General features: G+C 41.5%; 1 protein-coding gene across 10 annotated transcripts in view; it reads left to right on the plus strand.

The window, feature by feature from the left end:
• The window catches only part of RAPGEF2 (Rap guanine nucleotide exchange factor 2), a 135,165-nt gene that overhangs the window by 102,893 nt on the left and 14,747 nt on the right, over positions 1 to 17,525 (plus strand). For all 10 annotated transcript variants that reach the window (XM_088528096.1, XM_088528099.1, XM_088528097.1 and 7 more), the window contains 11 exons: positions 324 to 460; positions 981 to 1,139; positions 2,503 to 2,655; positions 3,020 to 3,184; positions 4,726 to 4,833; positions 4,942 to 5,145; positions 5,221 to 5,329; positions 7,532 to 7,778; positions 11,198 to 11,355; positions 16,032 to 16,272; positions 16,489 to 16,872. In XM_088528096.1, the coding sequence (XP_088384222.1) occupies positions 324 to 460; positions 981 to 1,139; positions 2,503 to 2,655; positions 3,020 to 3,184; positions 4,726 to 4,833; positions 4,942 to 5,145; positions 5,221 to 5,329; positions 7,532 to 7,778; positions 11,198 to 11,355; positions 16,032 to 16,272; positions 16,489 to 16,872 (2,065 nt within the window). The remainder of the gene's footprint in view (positions 1 to 323; positions 461 to 980; positions 1,140 to 2,502; positions 2,656 to 3,019; positions 3,185 to 4,725; positions 4,834 to 4,941; positions 5,146 to 5,220; positions 5,330 to 7,531; positions 7,779 to 11,197; positions 11,356 to 16,031; positions 16,273 to 16,488; positions 16,873 to 17,525) is intronic.

Here is a 17,525-nt window from a genome sequence, read left to right on the forward strand (position 1 = left end):
GTTTTAAATAAGCCTAGCGCGGCGTTAATTGAACGATTGCAGCGGCCGCTCGGCGCGTTGCGGGTCCGTTGGCGGTGCTCGGAGCTCTTGGCTGCGTTACAGCTCTCCCATTACTGTGCTCCCTCCCTGTTGGCGATGTGAGCAGCCCCTGTGCGCCTGCGAAATGCCCAGTGATTACAGCAGGCCCCTGCACACGATTTGCCAGTAGACAGAAACGATTGTGCAGCGTTTAGCTTCAGCAGCCCCGGGGCTCTCTGTGGATCCGCCTTTGCTGCGCTCTCCTGTTTTGACATGTGTGACTCCGAGGGCTTTTTCTCCTTCAGAGCAACTCCTGGAATTCATGCACCAGCTGCCTGCTTTCGCCAACATGACCATGTCGGTGAGGAGGGAGCTGTGCGCCGTGATGGTGTTCGCCGTCGTGGAGCGAGCGGGGACCATCGTGCTCAACGACGGCGAGGAGGTTGGGAGCCCTTGCGCCGGCGCCCCCGGGACCGCGCAGCGCCGTGGGCCTCTCGCATGACTTTTCAAAGAGAAAAAGTAGCTTTGAGCATCTAAATTAAGCCTCTCTTGTTGAGTGTTAGATCAAAACCTTCTGTTTAAGCGCTCGCACAGCATTCTAAACACCTACAATAAAAGCATAAGAAAATGCTCATTATAACGTGCACAGAAATGCTTCGTGCCTCTTGGAGCTGATTCTGCGTTCTAGTGTTTCAAAACCTTCCATTTATTTCTGTTCTGCATAATTTTATTTCACTTTTAAGAGTTTAAAGATTCCAGTTTTCTTGAGCTGGGAATGGTAACATCTTTGAGGTAAACCAGCTTATAAACGTTGTGACTAGTAGATTGAAAATTAACTCTTTTCCTTGAGAATAACTGTGAGGATTGTATCTGTATACTATGGGGATTGTGTCTGTATCATATGATGATAGACTGTGAAGTGTCTCTCAGACTTCATGTATCCTGCAATACTTCATTTATAGCTGGATTCCTGGTCAGTCATTTTGAATGGTTCTGTGGAGGTGACGTATCCTGATGGAAGAACAGAGATACTGTGCATGGGAAACAGTTTTGGTGTTTCCCCTACCATGGAGAAGGAATATATGAAAGGAGTAATGAGAACCAAAGTAGATGATTGCCAGGTAGAGTGTTTTTTTTCTTTCTTTTTTTTTTTTTATAATTATTGTGCAGAATACCTGTTTTGCATAACAAAAATCAGTTACATGGTTTTTGATGTTCAAAATAACAAGCACACAGAAGTAATGTGGTTAAATGGACAAATACAATTTTATTTAAAACTAAGTACATATAAAACCTCCAGTGCATAACCCTGCCAGTGTTGGGGAGAGATGGATCCTGCTGTTTGTATCCACAGTCCAGGAAATCGTATTCCCCTGGTCCAGTAGAGGAACCATTTGGGGTGAAGAGTTTTGTCCACGCAGTTTCTCCAGAAACTGAGGCCCAGCACCTTGTTGCCTCTATTTGTTGCTTCAGGCTTTCTCCTAGGAGAAGCTCAAGGTCTGTTTGCCCTGCTCCGTGTGGCCTCTCCCTTCTGCAGGCAGTAGCCATCCTTCCTTGCTGGAATGGAGCAGTGAATCTCGTAGCAATGCAAGCTCTCCGTCCTGTGCTCTGAAGCACAAAGAGGAGGAATGCAGTTAAAAACACTGTCTTGGTGAGGCTCATGCCTTTGCCCTAAGTCCATGGTGATTTACAACTAGCAATGAAAAGAAACACATAATTTCTTTTCAGTGAGCGATCCAAGGTTATGAGAGATGGCAGTTTAATCTTCAGTATTCACCCATAAAAAAGAAATAAACATCTTAAACATTTAACAAATTACAGAAGATTATTTGTTGTGAATACAATCTAAAAGTTTTGCAAATTTTAGTGGGTGGGCTTAATTGTATAATATTCCTAGGGTATTTATGCTTTCACCTAGACTGTGCTGAGCTGATGATGGCAAAAAATTTTTCTTCTGCATTATACTTCAGTCTAGGAGTGATTTATTTCTATATGCCAAAACTTATGTAAACAAATAATTATTAGCTTTGTTAATGGCTGACTTCATGTGGTTGCTATGAAAAATGAAAATCACTGGCACTAACAGTGGGCACAAAAATCAGGAATAAGGTTTTCCCTTTATTTTTCCTTACGTCTTTTAAATACCGCCTAGCAGCTAAAATGTGAAGAAAAAAGTGTGTTAGATAGAAGACTGACTTTCCAGCAGAGGGGGAGTTAAGAGCAACTGAACAAAAATGCCTAGTAATGCAAAAATAATTTTGCACTGATGAATCTTGATCTGTTTTAAGAGCAGAATTGCAGCAGGGTTACCATTCTTGAGTATATATCTGCTTAATGCAGTTGAGTTGCTGGACAGTTGAGTTTGGCCAGCTGTGGCTTGAGAGACTACTTTATCTTTTTTAATAATAGAGCACTTGCATCTTAAGTGTGAACAGTTTTCCGAGGACTTTCTCTTCTAATCCTCGTGCGTGATGGTTCTTGCAGTTTGTTTGTATAGCCCAGCAAGATTATTGCCGCATCCTCAACCAAGTGGAAAAGAACATGCAGAAGGTGGAAGAGGAAGGGGAGATCGTGATGGTGAAGGAGCACAGGGAGCTTGACCGCACTGGGACCAGGAAAGGTCACATTGTCATCAAGGTAAAAAAAGCAAAAGCTGGAGGAGAGGCTTGCCAAAGTCAGGCATGCTCCATTGGCAAGTAAAACCCGAGATCCATAGGGATCCATAGGTATTCAAAAGCATTGACACTTTGAAATCAGGAGTTAATATTGGTAGTTTTTCTGTTTAGAATTACAGACGTTGGTAATTGGATGATGTCTGTATAACTTTGTTACATAAAATCACTCAATTTCTTATTGGAATGATAAAGCTAGTATGCTTGCTTAGTTCATCAGTCAATAGATGCCCTTATTATTCTTTCTAATTTAATATAGCATGTTACCAGATAGCAAATGTGCATTTACTTGAAATGGATTTTAATAAAGAAGGATTTATTTGTTACAGGGAACAGCTGAAAGGCTAACAATGCATCTGGTGGAGGAACACTCTGTGGTAGACCCAACATTTATAGAAGATTTCCTGCTGACCTATCGGACCTTTCTCTCCAGCCCAATGGAAGTGGGCAAGAAGTTGTTGGAGTGGTTCAATGACCCCAGCCTCAGGGATAAGGTTAAAATTCCCTAAATTGTGTATCTTATATCATTTGCATTGAAAGATAAGTTAGTAAGAGTAAAATAAGAATTTACTGTATTTTCAAGAGAGTGACTATAGCTGAAAAAGGCATAAAAAATATTTGGTGCATTTTTTAAAGCAGAATATATGGATAAAAGTCTTATTTTTGATGCACCTTATTTCAAATACTAATGTGTTCCAGGATTTTTTTCCCTCGTGTTTTTACAATATAAATTAGTTACTTGTAAATATAGCCAAGTTTTTTTTTCTTCAATAATGAGCATTTTTTATCTAACATTATTCAATAGAATTCTCTTTTGCCTTGGAATTTGAGCATATAACCTAGTCCTTTATTTCTCTTATATAATGCTGGTTAACAGAACTTGACAATCACTGTTTGATAATTTTTTTTATATAAAGACATTAGAACATACAGCCATTTAAAAAAAAAATGTATCGAGCCTTTTTCTTGCTGACCCTTGCACAGCATTAAACACCAACACAGAACAAGCTATTAAATCCCCTTTACCCCAAACAGAACTGACATGATGGGAGAATAAGGCCCTGTATATTCAGGCCTGGCACGCTGATAGCACTGTCTGCTGAGGCTCTGCAGTGCTTTATTTGCAGTTTTACATGACTTCGTCAAATATCCATTGCTAGGATAAAAAATACCTCTTTTTTTTTTTTTTTTAAATCTGAAGCCAAGTGGATTCTATCAATTATGTTAAACGTTTCATTTTCAATACGTTACATGGGCTGGCTTGAAACTTCCCAGCCATTGTAAAAATAAAAACTGTGAATAGCCTAAAGCAAGGTGACTTTCATCTGGATCTTTCAGTGTGATCCATACTAATGAAAAGCAACACGGAGATTAAACCAAAAGTAAGAAAGTTTTGTCTTCATTTTTAAACAAAAATCTCAAATATGCCAGCAATGCTCCCCCTAGCCTACGCACTGTGGCTAGGAGTTGCTGCACATGCAGGATGCAGTTATCTCCTTTTAGAAATGCAAACTCCCTAAGAAGTTCCAAAAGCTGTTTGCTGCCCAAGAGCTGTCCGTCAGCTTGGACATGAATTTCAGCAATTCTTCTGAATTCCCTTGCTCTGCTGGATGTGTAAGAACCTCCTTAGCAGTTGTGTAAACCCAGAACATCTCCCATGCAGATCCCATGAGGATGTCGGGATTTATTTTAGGCTGTTCTAGCCATATGCCTTCAGCACAAGTGGCTACAAGGGCTCTGGTGCTGGGCACATGCAAAGAAGCACTAGGGTTAGTGAGTAGCGTTTCTATGAGATGTCCTTCTTTGACTCCAGCTCCTCAGGTATTTTGCCTTTCTCCCTCTCCCTTTTCCAAACTACTTTCTCCCATAACAAAAGAAATACAGCTATATTTTAGAGGCAACTGAAGTAAAAAAAATTGAGCTTTAGACCCAGCTCAAAGCATGAGTCACTGATGAGCAGTATTTCTAAAAGTCTTAGCAGTAGTGCTGATCTGGTCATTGCTGGAAAATCTTCATGTCCTTGGTTAATTTTCAGGTTACACGGGTAGTATTGTTGTGGGTGAACAATCACTTCAATGATTTTGAAGGGGATCCTGCTATGACTCGATTTCTGGAGGAATTTGAGAACAACTTGGAGAGAGAGGTAGGAATGTTTGTTTTCTGGCAGTTTGGGGTGGCAGCAAGCAGACAGGCTGCTTATTATGCAGGCTTTTTATATTTATATTTTTATGCTTTTCTCTTTCTCTTGTAGAAAATGGGTGGACATTTGAGGCTGTTAAATATTGCTTGTGCAGCTAAAGCTAAACGAAGATTGATAACCTTAACAAAGCCATCTCGAGAAGCCCCTTTGCCTTTTATTTTGCTGGGAGGGTCAGAAAAGGGATTTGGAATCTTTGTGGACAGTGTAGATTTTGGAAGCAAAGCTACGGAAGCCGGCTTGAAACGTGGAGACCAGGTAGGTGTTTTTAAAATGCTTTTCTCTTCTCTTTCTGCTAAATAAAAAAGTAACACCAACTGGTTGTATTTTCAGATATTGGAAGTGAATGGTCAAAACTTTGAGAACATTCAGCTATCAAAAGCCATGGAAATTCTTAGAAATAACACTCATCTGTCTATCACTGTGAAAACCAATTTATTTGGTAAGTTGTGTGTGCTTTTTATTCCAACTTTTTTTCTAACTTTAGATGGAGTCTTTGATTTTTATACAGCTACTGTTTGGACATAGCTTAAAATAATTGTAGTTGACAGATTTCAGAGGTGGGAAGAATCAGAAATGAAGGAAGTTAGTAGGCCCTAAACACTTTGAATCAAAATTGCAGAAAAATTACAAGTAGGTCTTCTGAAGTGACTTCACCCTCACGGGTGTCTGGTTTAGGATGAAGGGGAGCTACTGGCACAATTAAGCCTGAACTTCTAGAAAGTGTTAATTTCTCTCTTCCCCCCCAACCCTTCCCTCTTTCCCTCCTCAAACTTGATCTTTATGACTGGATCCTTGGATTTAGTGATGCGTTTCTGACATCTCTCTTTCATGATCAGGTTCTCCATCACAAATAGGTTGGGTAGAGAATGACCACAGGATGTGGCTTCATTAAGGGATGATTAAGCTTGCTTTATTTATCTCCAAAAAACACTTGCCAAGGATGCTTGCTAGGAGATTTGTTGTTATTTCCTTGCAGAAAACAATGATAATATTCTGCCATTGTAATAATTAAAAGACATTTCTTCAGTAGATGCATGTTTTTCAGCACGTGCTTGTTTTGTATGCATAGGAGTAAGTTCTTTATAAGTGTCTTTCACACTGGAGGGTTTTTGATATCATGTGTTCTTCTAGGCTGGCTTCTTCATTTCCTCATAATTTGTGTTTTCTGAGGTTTTTATCTTGTGGCTCCTTTCCAAATACTGAAATCACACCACAACAGAGGGTCAGAACAGTTACTTCCTGTGTTTTGCATGTGATATTCCTTACCAACAAATCCCAAAAGGAGAGGAAACTTTTTTTAATAGCATCTCCTTATTTATATCTAAGCTGTGCATGCAGACCCCAGATCTTTTTTTACCATACAGATATTTTCTCAGATTATTTGTCTTCACATGTATTTCTCTCTCTCTCTGAAGCTTTTTGAGTCCCTTATAATTTGTTGTGTACCAGTAGATAAGGAGTATTTAAGACAGAATAGTGTAAAACCTTGCCCTTAATACCCACCCCTTAGCTGTTTGCTCCTATCCCCACTTTTTCTACAATTCCTGATAATAATCACTCTTAAAGAAATATGAAAGAAGCCATTATGCTTATCTTTGCCTTTCTTGTTTTTCTTCATTTTCCAGGCAGATTGCTTTTGTATATTTAACATAGACTTGTTCAGTAAGTGCCAACTGGCTGAATTCTCATTTATTTCTTAGTTTATCTTCTCAAGACCCTACCCAGCTCATTATTTGAGTGATTATTCAGCTTTTCTTTTTCTTTAAATGCTTTCTTATTTTATAGCTGTCTTTCGCTAGAGTATTCCACTTCTAGTCAGGAGAAACTGTTGAAAAGACAAAGTTTTCTGTCTTTCCTAAGACAGAAAGCCTTCTCAGCCCCGTTTCCTAACCTCAGGACCTTCATTTCTTGCTGCGAATCAGGTCATCCGCTGACTTTCCCCAGCGATGCACGGGGATTGCGGCTCTCGTTCAGAACATTTTTCCTATCGCATTTTTACCAACTTTTTTGCCAAATCAAGAGCTCCAGAAGACGATTAGCTCATTCACCATGGGTAACTCCACTGTCTCCTTGCTGCAGAGGGCAGGAGGGCAGCAGAGCAGCAGCAGCTTTAGCCCTTTGCCTGTGTTTGTGCCGCAGCCTTCCAAGGCTCCCGGTTTCCTTGGACATCCGGCACTTGGGCACAGCAGCCTTGTCAGGCGGCCAAGATGTCTAACTGTTTTCACATGCTTTCCTTATGACCTTGTTACAATTTCCATTTCCCCTCTGATTTCTGACTTTTGTTCCTGTTGCTAATTATTTTTGTCCATCTGTGTACTTGCTTTTTTTAAAAATAAACCTCCCATCTCAGTTGTTAGTTTTCTCCTCTCATCTGTGTTTAATGGGCATGCTGTTACTCTGCAGAAACTTGTCCTTCAGTTGAAAGTCAAAGTGCTTCTGGTGACATGATCCCTACCACCATGTGACCATCCATTTCCAAGCTGGGCCAATTTACCAATTTTATGATTTTACTGCAGGCGATGGATGTTCTTTCTAAATCTTAAAAATTATTTTAAATCTCCTATCCAAGTTCTGATAATATTTGAATAAACAGAATGTGCTAAGCAGTTTTTTACTGTTGTTGGTTTTTTCTCTTGTGCAGTTTTTAAGGAACTTTTAACACGGTTGTCAGAGGATAAGAGAAATGGTGCTCCCCACCTGCCTAAAATTGGTGACATTAAAAAGGCAAGTCGTTACTCCATCCCAGACCTTGCTGTTGATGTGGAGCAGGTAATAGGATTAGAAAAAGTAAATAAGAAAAGCAAAGCCAACACAGTTGGGGGAAGAAACAAATTGAAGAAGATACTTGACAAGACTCGAATCAGTATCCTGCCTCAGAAACCATACAAGTGAGTCCTATTTTTAATTTCCTCTTAAAGTTTTGATTTGTGTTAAACATTAATAATTTATGTTACTTATGTTTGTTAATGCAAACACATTTATATATGCAAATATATTTGCTTTTTTCTTCATCTGGTCTGTTAATTGCTGATTTCAGACTAGACAGTACTAGTCTAGTGAATATTATGAAAATCAGGCTCCTATCTTGACATCACTTTGGGCAACTTTCAGTCCTTACAGATGCAGTGGTGGTATAAATAATTTTTATATCATTTGCTGTTTGCTCTTAAGATAAGTGTCAATTGGATGCATACCAGGCCAGAAACGTGAGGTGAGCTCAACAGGTACCTTCTGAGGGTCCGTGTGTATTTCTGCTTAGTGCCACAAGGGAGACAGATTAAAATCCTCAGTCTGACTGAGAATGCTCATATGAAAAGCTAATGAAAGCTAAATGGGATCAGATGATGTGGTATCTGATATCTTTTATTTGGGTATGGTTTCTGATAACCTTTCTCCTATGAACACATTTTAGAAGTAGGTTTCTGATGGTATGTGTTGGAACCTATGGAAGAAAAAGGTTTGAAAACTCTTATTTTGATTGATCTCTCACTTGAAGACTGATAGCTTTAGTTGAATGAATGTGAAAATAAGAAAAATGAATTGTAACAAGTGGATAGTGTGTACTTAGTGGTTTCTCTCATTTTCCTTTTCTAAATGACCTTGGAAAAATCTATTTTAACAGCTGTTGTGCGAAAGGATCTTCTGCTAAAAATCTAGTTCTTTTTTTCTATTATTTAAAAAGAAACACTTGCTTGACTAATATTAGGTGCTCCCACTACAGAAAAAAGACTGATGTTCTGAAAGCTCATTAGCAGCAAATTAAGTAGAAAGTGAATGGTGTAAGTGGTAATTATAAATGACTATCTAAATAATAGATCCTTGTTAAAATGAAGCAGGTAAGCTCCAGTAGCAGGGAATCTCTAAATCCTCATTGCTGTTGTTTCGTTGGAGTGTCCCCTCCTGTGTCACCAGTCCTGTGTGTTTGTTCTGCTGAGGTCTGTGGGTCGTGTGTGCTGTGGGGTTGTGTACTGCAGTGTCCACAGGTTTTCGCATAAACATTTCTTGTTGGTTTTCCTCCTTTTATCCCCTTTGGCTTCTTTCGTTTTTGCACTTTTTTGGTGCAGGGACATTTTCTGGTAAGAGCCAGGAGAACAGTATACCTGACCCGTTTTATTTTCCTTTTGCTAGCGCTACTTCTTATGTTATATATAGCAGTTTGTCTGCAGCGCTTGTTGACGTTCAGCTGCTTGTCTGCATCTTCTCTGCGTAGAGATGTGCGGCTGTAGACTCCTCGGTGTGCTTTACTTCCCCCTCTTGCACTGACACTTCTATCTTGAGCTTCCTAATAACTAGCTGTATTGCGTATGTGAAAGCTCTTCATCTGTTTTCATATCTTAAAAACAAGATACTAAGCTGATGAAAATGCTGTTTTGTGTGTATTTGACAATTAGGGGAGTTATGGAGTTAGATTTCACTAGTCGCTTCCCCCAGCCGTGAGGTTAAACTGCCCCTCTTCTGAGCAGTACAGGACACATTTAGTACCCATGGAGAGCTAAGCTTTAAACTTAACTCTCTAAATAGAGATAACTTGGCTGCTTCAGGAGACTTTAAACCACCATTGAGGGTGAATCATTTTGTGCAGGCAGGGTATAATAATCCCTTCCTTCAGTCTTGCATTTCAGTCCATTAACTTCCAGTAACTTCCTGAGCTGAGCAAATAGCACCGTTTCCAGTAGGTTCCAGGGAAATCTCTCCATCAGCTGTGGCGCTTGTCTTGAAACTTGCCCTTGGCTACAGCCTCCCCTCAGGCTCTGGCTTTTTTACCTGCCACCCCTCTCCATCCAGCAGCTTTTCTTTGCCATCTGTGGGCTCACATATGCACCTGTAAAGCAACATAGATTATATTTTTTGTTTTAAAGCTAAATATCCTTTCTCTGACCTAAAATATTTTAGGTAGAGAGGAGTGCAGTCGCTCTTCATGGGACCTGGAGACTTCTCGTTCAGTCATTTACCTGTGAAATTTCCAGGGTTCATTTCTGTTTTACATAACTTAAATCAACCTCAGTGACTTTTGAATTTTAAAAACAGAGTAGGCTGAGCATAGGGATAAATACCTTCCAATGTGATGCACGAATGCTTGCTGAGAAGCTAAGAGAACTTCTGAAACACTACCTTTAATAAAAAAAAGGGAGGGGAAAAAGAAGTTTGTTGGTTGATCTGCTTTCCTGAAGCTGCTTCGGGCCTGAGGCACAGAACGGGTAGAAGGAAGCCTGGTGGGGTTAGATAGTGAACCCGGAAAGGGACACGGCAGGTAACTGCAAATGGCACTAAAAGGGCAGGGGAGGAGGTTTCTGTCATCTGGCTTGAGTTTAAAGAAAATATTGCTGTTAACCCAACTAAGAAATACACCCTGTACACCCTGTTTTTAACCACCGGGGCAGGAGATGCCGTGGGGTTTGCGGGTTTGGGAGGTTTCTGTGTGTCCGTGTTTCTTCATGTGGCTCTGGGGGGTGGTTCCTACCACAGATCGCTCGCTGGGAGCCCTTGTTTTTTTAGCTGTATCAAAAATGTCTGCTTGTGGCTTGGCATAAGCGTTGCCTGCTGAATTAGCCACTGCCGCTTGCCACAGGCTTGGGCTGGATGTGGGGCTGTGGAATCGGGATGTTCAGCCGAGCTTCTGCTTGAGGAGAACCCCAGAACTGCTCCTTCTGGCGGTCTAGGATTTCTGTTTTGAAATTTTCATTTCATGAAATCTTTTGGTAGTACAGGGTTATCCAGCTTTGAAAAACAAAACAACAACAAAAAAATACACCTCCAACCCTTTCCTTGTGGCATTTCTTTCTAAAAAGCAGTTATTGTGTCCATGCAGTTAAAATTGTGCCTCAAATGCCCAGCAACATGGTCCTTCCTAGAGCACTGCTCAGCTCCTATCGCTCGTACCCCAGGATGGGTACGAGCGTATGCTGGGCAAGCCACAGAAGGCTCTTTCTATAATGAGCCTGCAGGGATTACTGTCAGGCCCTTAATTACCCCTGGGAAGGGACAGAGGACTAGAAAGCAACTCAAAGCGCCAAAAAGCAGAGTATGAGTCAGAGTCCGGGTGATGCAAGAATAAGCATGGGCCACCTTTTGCGTAAAGATCTTGGCCACCGTAAAAAAGTTCAAATAATAATAAGAGTAGAGCAAGCCTAGCAGCACCCCATGAGGATCACCTGCCAGGTGAACTTGGTGATCACCTGCGCTGGCTCTAGATACTTGGGTGGTTTGGACAAAGGTAGACAGCGAGTACTGTTTTCTGAAGAATCTTAACTTCTAAATAGTCCTTTTTTATTCCTTTCCTTCTCTTTCCTTGCCTTTCCGGGCGCAGCGATATCGGCATCGGGCAGTCTCAGGACGACAGCATCGTGGGGCTGAGGCAGAGCAAGCACATCCCTCCCGCGCTGCCCGTCAGCGGGACCCTCTCGTCCAGCAACCCGGACCTGCTGCAGTCCCATCACCGCATCCTGGATTTCAACACGACGCCTGGTGAGCAGCTCCTCCTCTTGCTCCCCTTGCCTTTTCTGCGGGGGAGGATGCACTCGAGGACTTCTTTAGCTCCCTTCCCATCAGAACAGGGTTTTACTAAATGAGCTTATTTGGCCGAGTGGCACAGAGTAGGTGGTGTGTGCATGGGAAAGAGGGAATAGGAGGAATTTCTGTCTTAGGTGAAGGGTTTAACTGAAACTCCCAAAGGGGATGGGATTTGGGCTCTTATCGGGCTGCAGGAAGGTTCTCAGCATGAAACCTTCTCTAAGTACCCAAATCTTCCGTATTAAATCATTGCTGCTTGAGGAGGATACAGTGATCATAGCTACACAGAGGCTTGGTTATTGCAGTCTCATATCTGGAGCACTTCTTAAACAGGACTAAAATGCAGTGTCCTCCAAAGCCTGAGGGGTTTCATGCACGTGCTCCAGGGTGGATGCTCACACACGAGCCTTGCCAGAGTCTTCCCCCTTGGAAGCAGGAGCGAATCCTCAGGTCCTGGGGGGCTGGGGAAGCAGGGGGATTCCAGTGGGTGGTGTGTGAGTTAGTTGCAGTGCCTAAGGCTGTATCTGAGAAAGTGGGAAGATTTGTATTTTATTTAGCTTATCTACAGTCTAGTGTGAAACACTTGAAACTTATTTTTATAAATGAGAGCTGAACTTTTTGTCTGCATTTTCATATCTACAAATTAGTGTAAATTCCCTTCTCCACCTTGCAATTTACCCCAAATTGGGTGATTTTCATAGTGTGTGTGTAATGCTGAGTACAGCAAATGGCTGATTTCCAAAGCTGTAAGAACTACTGTGTTACAAAGCTCAAACAAATTCCATTAATTGAGAAGGAAAACCATCACAGTTCTCCATGAATCAAACATGAAGTTCAGAAACATTTAATGAATGGGAAGTATTTTGCTGTTTGCCATTGCTCTGGAAAGCAAGATGAATAATGATGTAATCTCATTAACAGCTTTTCACTATCTTTATGGAAATCATTTTAAGTAATTACTGCTTTCTCACTATTTTTTTTCCTCCTCTTAAATTCCATCTTTGCATTCCATGCAAACTGCATATTTGTAAATTAATTCTTAGCAGTTTTCCCTGGGTAGGAAGGGAGGGGAAAGAGCCACTGAAATCGATAACGTACCTTAAGGCCTTTAATGATGTGGATAGAAGAGTTGAATTATACTACCATATACCTTAAGACTTGGAGAAAGCTAAAGCCTACAATTTTAATTTCTTTCATTACCTTGATCAGCTTGCAAGAAATTAGAATGCACTGGAGAAGAAAGAGAAAAGTAGTGGAGTTGTCATCCTTGGAGGCTACGGGGAATATCCCTCAGGATGGGAAATAAAACAGCTTGCTGCTTTGGAAGGGTAGTGTTTGAGGAGGAAATTAGATCATCTGTTCTTGAAGCTTGAAATCTGCAACGAGTCGTTTTGGTTACTCTTCTGGTTTGCACAGGCTTTTTCAAATTTATCTGTAAAGGTTTATTTTCAAATGTTCAAATCCTTTGGTATTTCTTCTTGCATGCTCTCTTTGCTATTCCACTGAAAGTGAAACAAGAGGCTAATGTAGAGCTGTGGGTCTCCAGCACGTGGTTCTCACACAAGCTTTACAAGGGGAATCCATCCCCATCCCTGACCACTGCGTTCTGCAGCTCCCTTTTCTGAGGAGGAATGAGGAGGATGGTTGCAGTTCTTTTCTAGTGCTGTTTTATTTAGAAATCATCGTGCCAAATTGCTTGCTAACATCTCTGCATTCTTTATAGCACTTTTGCTAGTGGACTGGAATGCAGCTTGAGAACTCTCTTGATAAAATACAGTACAAAGCAGCTACTACTGTATTTGCTGCTCTCTGCGTTTCCTCATGTGTGGATATGAAAGATCCTGAGCGATCCTTCAGAGCAGGATATTTTCTTCTTGAGCACTTGGGATTATGAAGTGAGCTCCCATCATAATACTGTCTACAGTAGCTTTTTGTCTTCCTAGCATTTCTATAAACACCCAGTGTTTCTGTAGCAGCAGCACACAGCACATTCTAGACAGCAGCCGTTTTTTATTAATCCCTTTGAATGGCTGGGTCTTTGGCATCCATCTTCCCCAAAAGGTCCAAAATTGCAGGAATGGTTCTAGGCACTGCCCTGCATCCATCTTCAGCTAATTGCTGAGGAAGACAGGGGTCAATAACAAATTGCTAAGAAGAGGTGAAATTGGCTTGCTGGCTATAAAAGCTGTGTGCCCCTTGACTCCAGCACTTGGCATGGCTAAAAAATGGCCTGTAGTGATCCACATTATATGAAAATTATAATGCAATCACTCACTTTTAATGCGTTTGAGTGCTTCTCAAGTTGCAGAAGTATTACTGTGAGTATAAAAGGTATGAGTTTATTTAAACGTAACTTATAGGCTTAAATATTTAAGGTTTAAACAGTCTCTGTGGCAGATAGCAAACTGACAGGTGAGACAGATTCACCCTAATACTTTTAAATTAATGTTTCGGAGACATGCAGCAGTATTCAGAAAACATTAGAGTTTTCATTTGTCATGAGATTTCTGTTGCCAAATAGATTTTTTAGTTTTTTTTTTCCCTTTTTTTTTTTTTAAATATATTCCTGTTTTAAAGGGAGGCGATTGATTTAAATTTAAAGCATCATTTTGGGCTCTAAATTCAGGGGACTTTGTTATTTTCCATCTTCTTGTTCGTACAACCTTCACGTGAAACCTCAAAACAACAAAAAAAATCAAAGAAAGAGTCATGCAACTAAAGTAGGTTATTTGTATCAGAGGAAAGAAATTAAATTTAATTGAAAGTACTTTTACCTTATCATATAAAAATATTCTATGTTAAAAAGCCCCGTGGTGTACAATTAGGGCTTTGTTTTCTTTTATAATATAATAATGGCAATCAAGAAATTTGACTTGATTAATGGTTCTCTATTTCAATCCATCAACGCACTTATGGAATTCCTCAATTCCAGAATTTGGAGCTGGGCTGATCACTTCTCAGATTTCTTAAAAATAACCTTCTTATGGCTGTTAGCTGTAAGTTTTGTATTATATGTTATTTTAAGCAATGTATTTAGAACTCAAATTTTGGAAAGTATTTTTTCTGTCTTTAACTGTTTTTGTTTCTCATAATTAAAACACTGGCACATAGAAATGAATACCTGGGAAAATTAGGCTCCTCATTAGTTTTTTCTGCCTATATGTTGGCAATGTTTGCTTATTTCTTATTGTCGCATCCCAAGGTCCCTGTCTATGACCTGACATTCTTCTTTCCCAGTTGTTAATGAAACTGATTTATTATTTTTTAAAAAATCTTATCTTGAACTTTTTTATTGTTATTATTTGAATCAGAGCTTGCTGGAATGCTATTTTGGTGTCATCAAAGATGCTCTGATCTCTTTGTCGTAGGGTTTGTGGGGATGGAAACCTTAAAGAAAAGCTTTGAACAACAAGACAGTGATTTATTGGGCTGCTAGTATTTGTCTAGGACTTCTGACAAGGCTTTTCATCACTTGATTTAATTCTGTTTAAAATCAGCATTTTATCTAGACTGGAGACAAATACGAGACAATTTTCCATCTTGTGTTACAGACCTTTTCCAGGATGACTGGTAAATCTAGTGCATCTCTATGCCTACTCAACTAAACTTAAGTTCTCTTAAGTTTTGGAGACCGTCTGCCACATTAAAAGGTCTCTGATAGCTCCAATTTCTTGATCTAAACCAGATTGCATTAGTGCAACTGAGTTGGAGGCTATGTAGACGCAAGCAAGAACTGCTTCATCAGAAGAGAGATAAGACAGTGTTACTGGAATGAAGTGTAATTGCACTATTAGTGAGATGTAATCTGCCTGATATCATTCCTTGCTCTTACTGTGCTGTTCTCTGCCCCACTGAACGGTGTGCGGGGCACCCGGGGAGGAATAACCCCAGACACCAGGACAGGCTGGGGACCGACCTGCTGGAGAGCAGCTCTGCAGAGAGGGACCTGGGTGTCATGGTGGACGACAAGGTGACCATGAGGCAGCAGGGTGCCCTCGTGGCCAAGAAGGCCAATGGGATCCTGGGGTGCGTTAAGAAGAGCGTCTCCAGCAGGTCGAGGGAGGGGATCCTGCCCCTCTACTCAGCCCTGGTGAGGCCACATCTGGAGTATTGTGTCCAGTTCTGGGCTCCACAGGACAAGAGGGATGTGGAGCTGCTGGAGAGAGTCCAGCGCAGGGCTACGAGGATGATCAGGGGCCTGGAACATCTGCCCTGTGAGGAGAGGCTGAGGGAGCTGGGCCTGTTCAGCTGGAGAAGAGAAGGCTGAGAGGGGACCTGAGCAGTGTCCAGAAGTACCTCAAGGGAGGCAGTGAGGAGGATGGGGCCGGCCTCTTTTCACTGGTGGCCACCGACAGAACTAGAGGAAACGGCCGGAAACTGAAGCACCAAAAGTTCCACAGGAACTTAAGGAAAAATTTCTTCCCAGTGAGGGTGCCAGAGCCCTGGAACAGGCTGCCCAGAGAGGTTGTGGAGTCTCCTTCTCTGGAGATCTTCAAACCCGCTTGGACGCAGTCCTGTGCCACGTGCTCTAGGTGACCCTGCGTGTGCAGGGGTTGGACTAGATGAGCTCTAGAGGTCCCTGCCAACCTTCAACATTCTGTGATTCTATGATCTGACACTCCTTTGCGCAGATCTACCCGACCAAGTGCTGCGGGTGTTCAAGGCCGACCAGCAGAGCCGCTACATCATGATCAGCAAGGACACGACGGCGAAGGAGGTGGTCGTCCAGGCCATCCGGGAGTTTGCCCTCACCACCACGGCCGAGGCCTATTCCCTGTGCGAGGTGTCCGTGACGCCCGAGGGCGTCATCAAGCAGAGGAGGCTTCCCGACCAGCTGTCCAAGCTGGCAGACCGCATCCAGCTCAGTGGCAGGTGAGCCCGGGCACTCCATGCTCCCAACTCACCAAGAATCCTGCTCAACGGGGGTATATTCCACTTCGTAGAATTTTGCTTCTTTGCCAGAATTACTTTTTAATGCAATATGGTTGAACTTGAATTTCTGTCATTCCAACCAGATGATTACTGTGGTTTTGCACTAGTATTTCAGTATCTTGTCTTGAGTCTTTTTGGTATTTTGTGTTTTTACAGGTATTACCTGAAGAACAACATGGAAACAGAAACACTTTGTTCAGATGAAGATGCTCAAGAGTTGCTAAGGGAAAGCCAAATTTCCCTGCTACAGCTCAGTACTGTCGAGGTGGCCACACAGCTTTCCATGAGAAACTTTGAGCTATTCCGTAATATTGAACCCACAGAATATATAGATGACTTGTTTAAACTGAAATCAAAAACAGGTTGCACTAATCTAAAGAAGTTTGAAGAAGTGATAAATCAAGAGACTTTCTGGGTAGCTTCTGAGATTCTGAGAGAAACCAACCAGCTAAAAAGGATGAAGATCATTAAGCATTTCATTAAGATAGCACTACACTGCAGAGAATGCAAGAACTTCAACTCCATGTTTGCCATCATCAGGTAGCTGAGACTTCTTTTCACCTAGAATTAAAATTATTAAGGATAATATATCACTCTACTAAATTACATTAAACAAAGTAAACTAATTACCTGAAAAGAGCATTAAACTGAGTGAACTGATTAACAGTGCTCATGTCAGCACCTGCCAATAAGGAGGGTATGTTCAGTCATCTGAGCTCGGCATGGAAGTGTTTGCTGAAGTATTGTATGGAGTGCCAGCATTTCTGTACCTAGTGTTCAAGAGGCTCTGGCCAGCAGTGGTGGTGAACCTGGCACTAGAGAAATTACTGCAATGTTTAACAAGCAAAAGGAACAGCAGTTACATGAGAAAAAAAAAGTGTTGTCACAAATGAATCGGTTCCATTCCCAGAGGGAGCTCGTTGCTGCACAGAGTTCCCAGTGCTGGGAATTGAGCTATAGTGTGTTCACTGCTGTTTTCATTACTGGTTTCTTAGGGGCAAGAGAGATCCTAATGAGAATGTGCCCTCGTGTGCTGCTGGGTAGCACATGCATCTGGAGAGAGTAATCAGAGCAGTGAAGACAGTGCTCTGGGTAGGGTTTAGTGAAGTTACTGCAGATGAAACAGCCAACTCCCAACAGTTGGATTAAACTCTGTGCAAAATGCCACAGATGAAGGTCTCTTAATAAGAACA

Source organism: Tinamus guttatus, unplaced genomic scaffold, assembly GCF_059628265.1.
Source record: "Tinamus guttatus ecotype Peru unplaced genomic scaffold, ASM5962826v1 Tinamus_guttatus_pri_ptg000301l, whole genome shotgun sequence".
NCBI classification, from domain to species: domain Eukaryota; kingdom Metazoa; phylum Chordata; class Aves; order Tinamiformes; family Tinamidae; genus Tinamus; species Tinamus guttatus.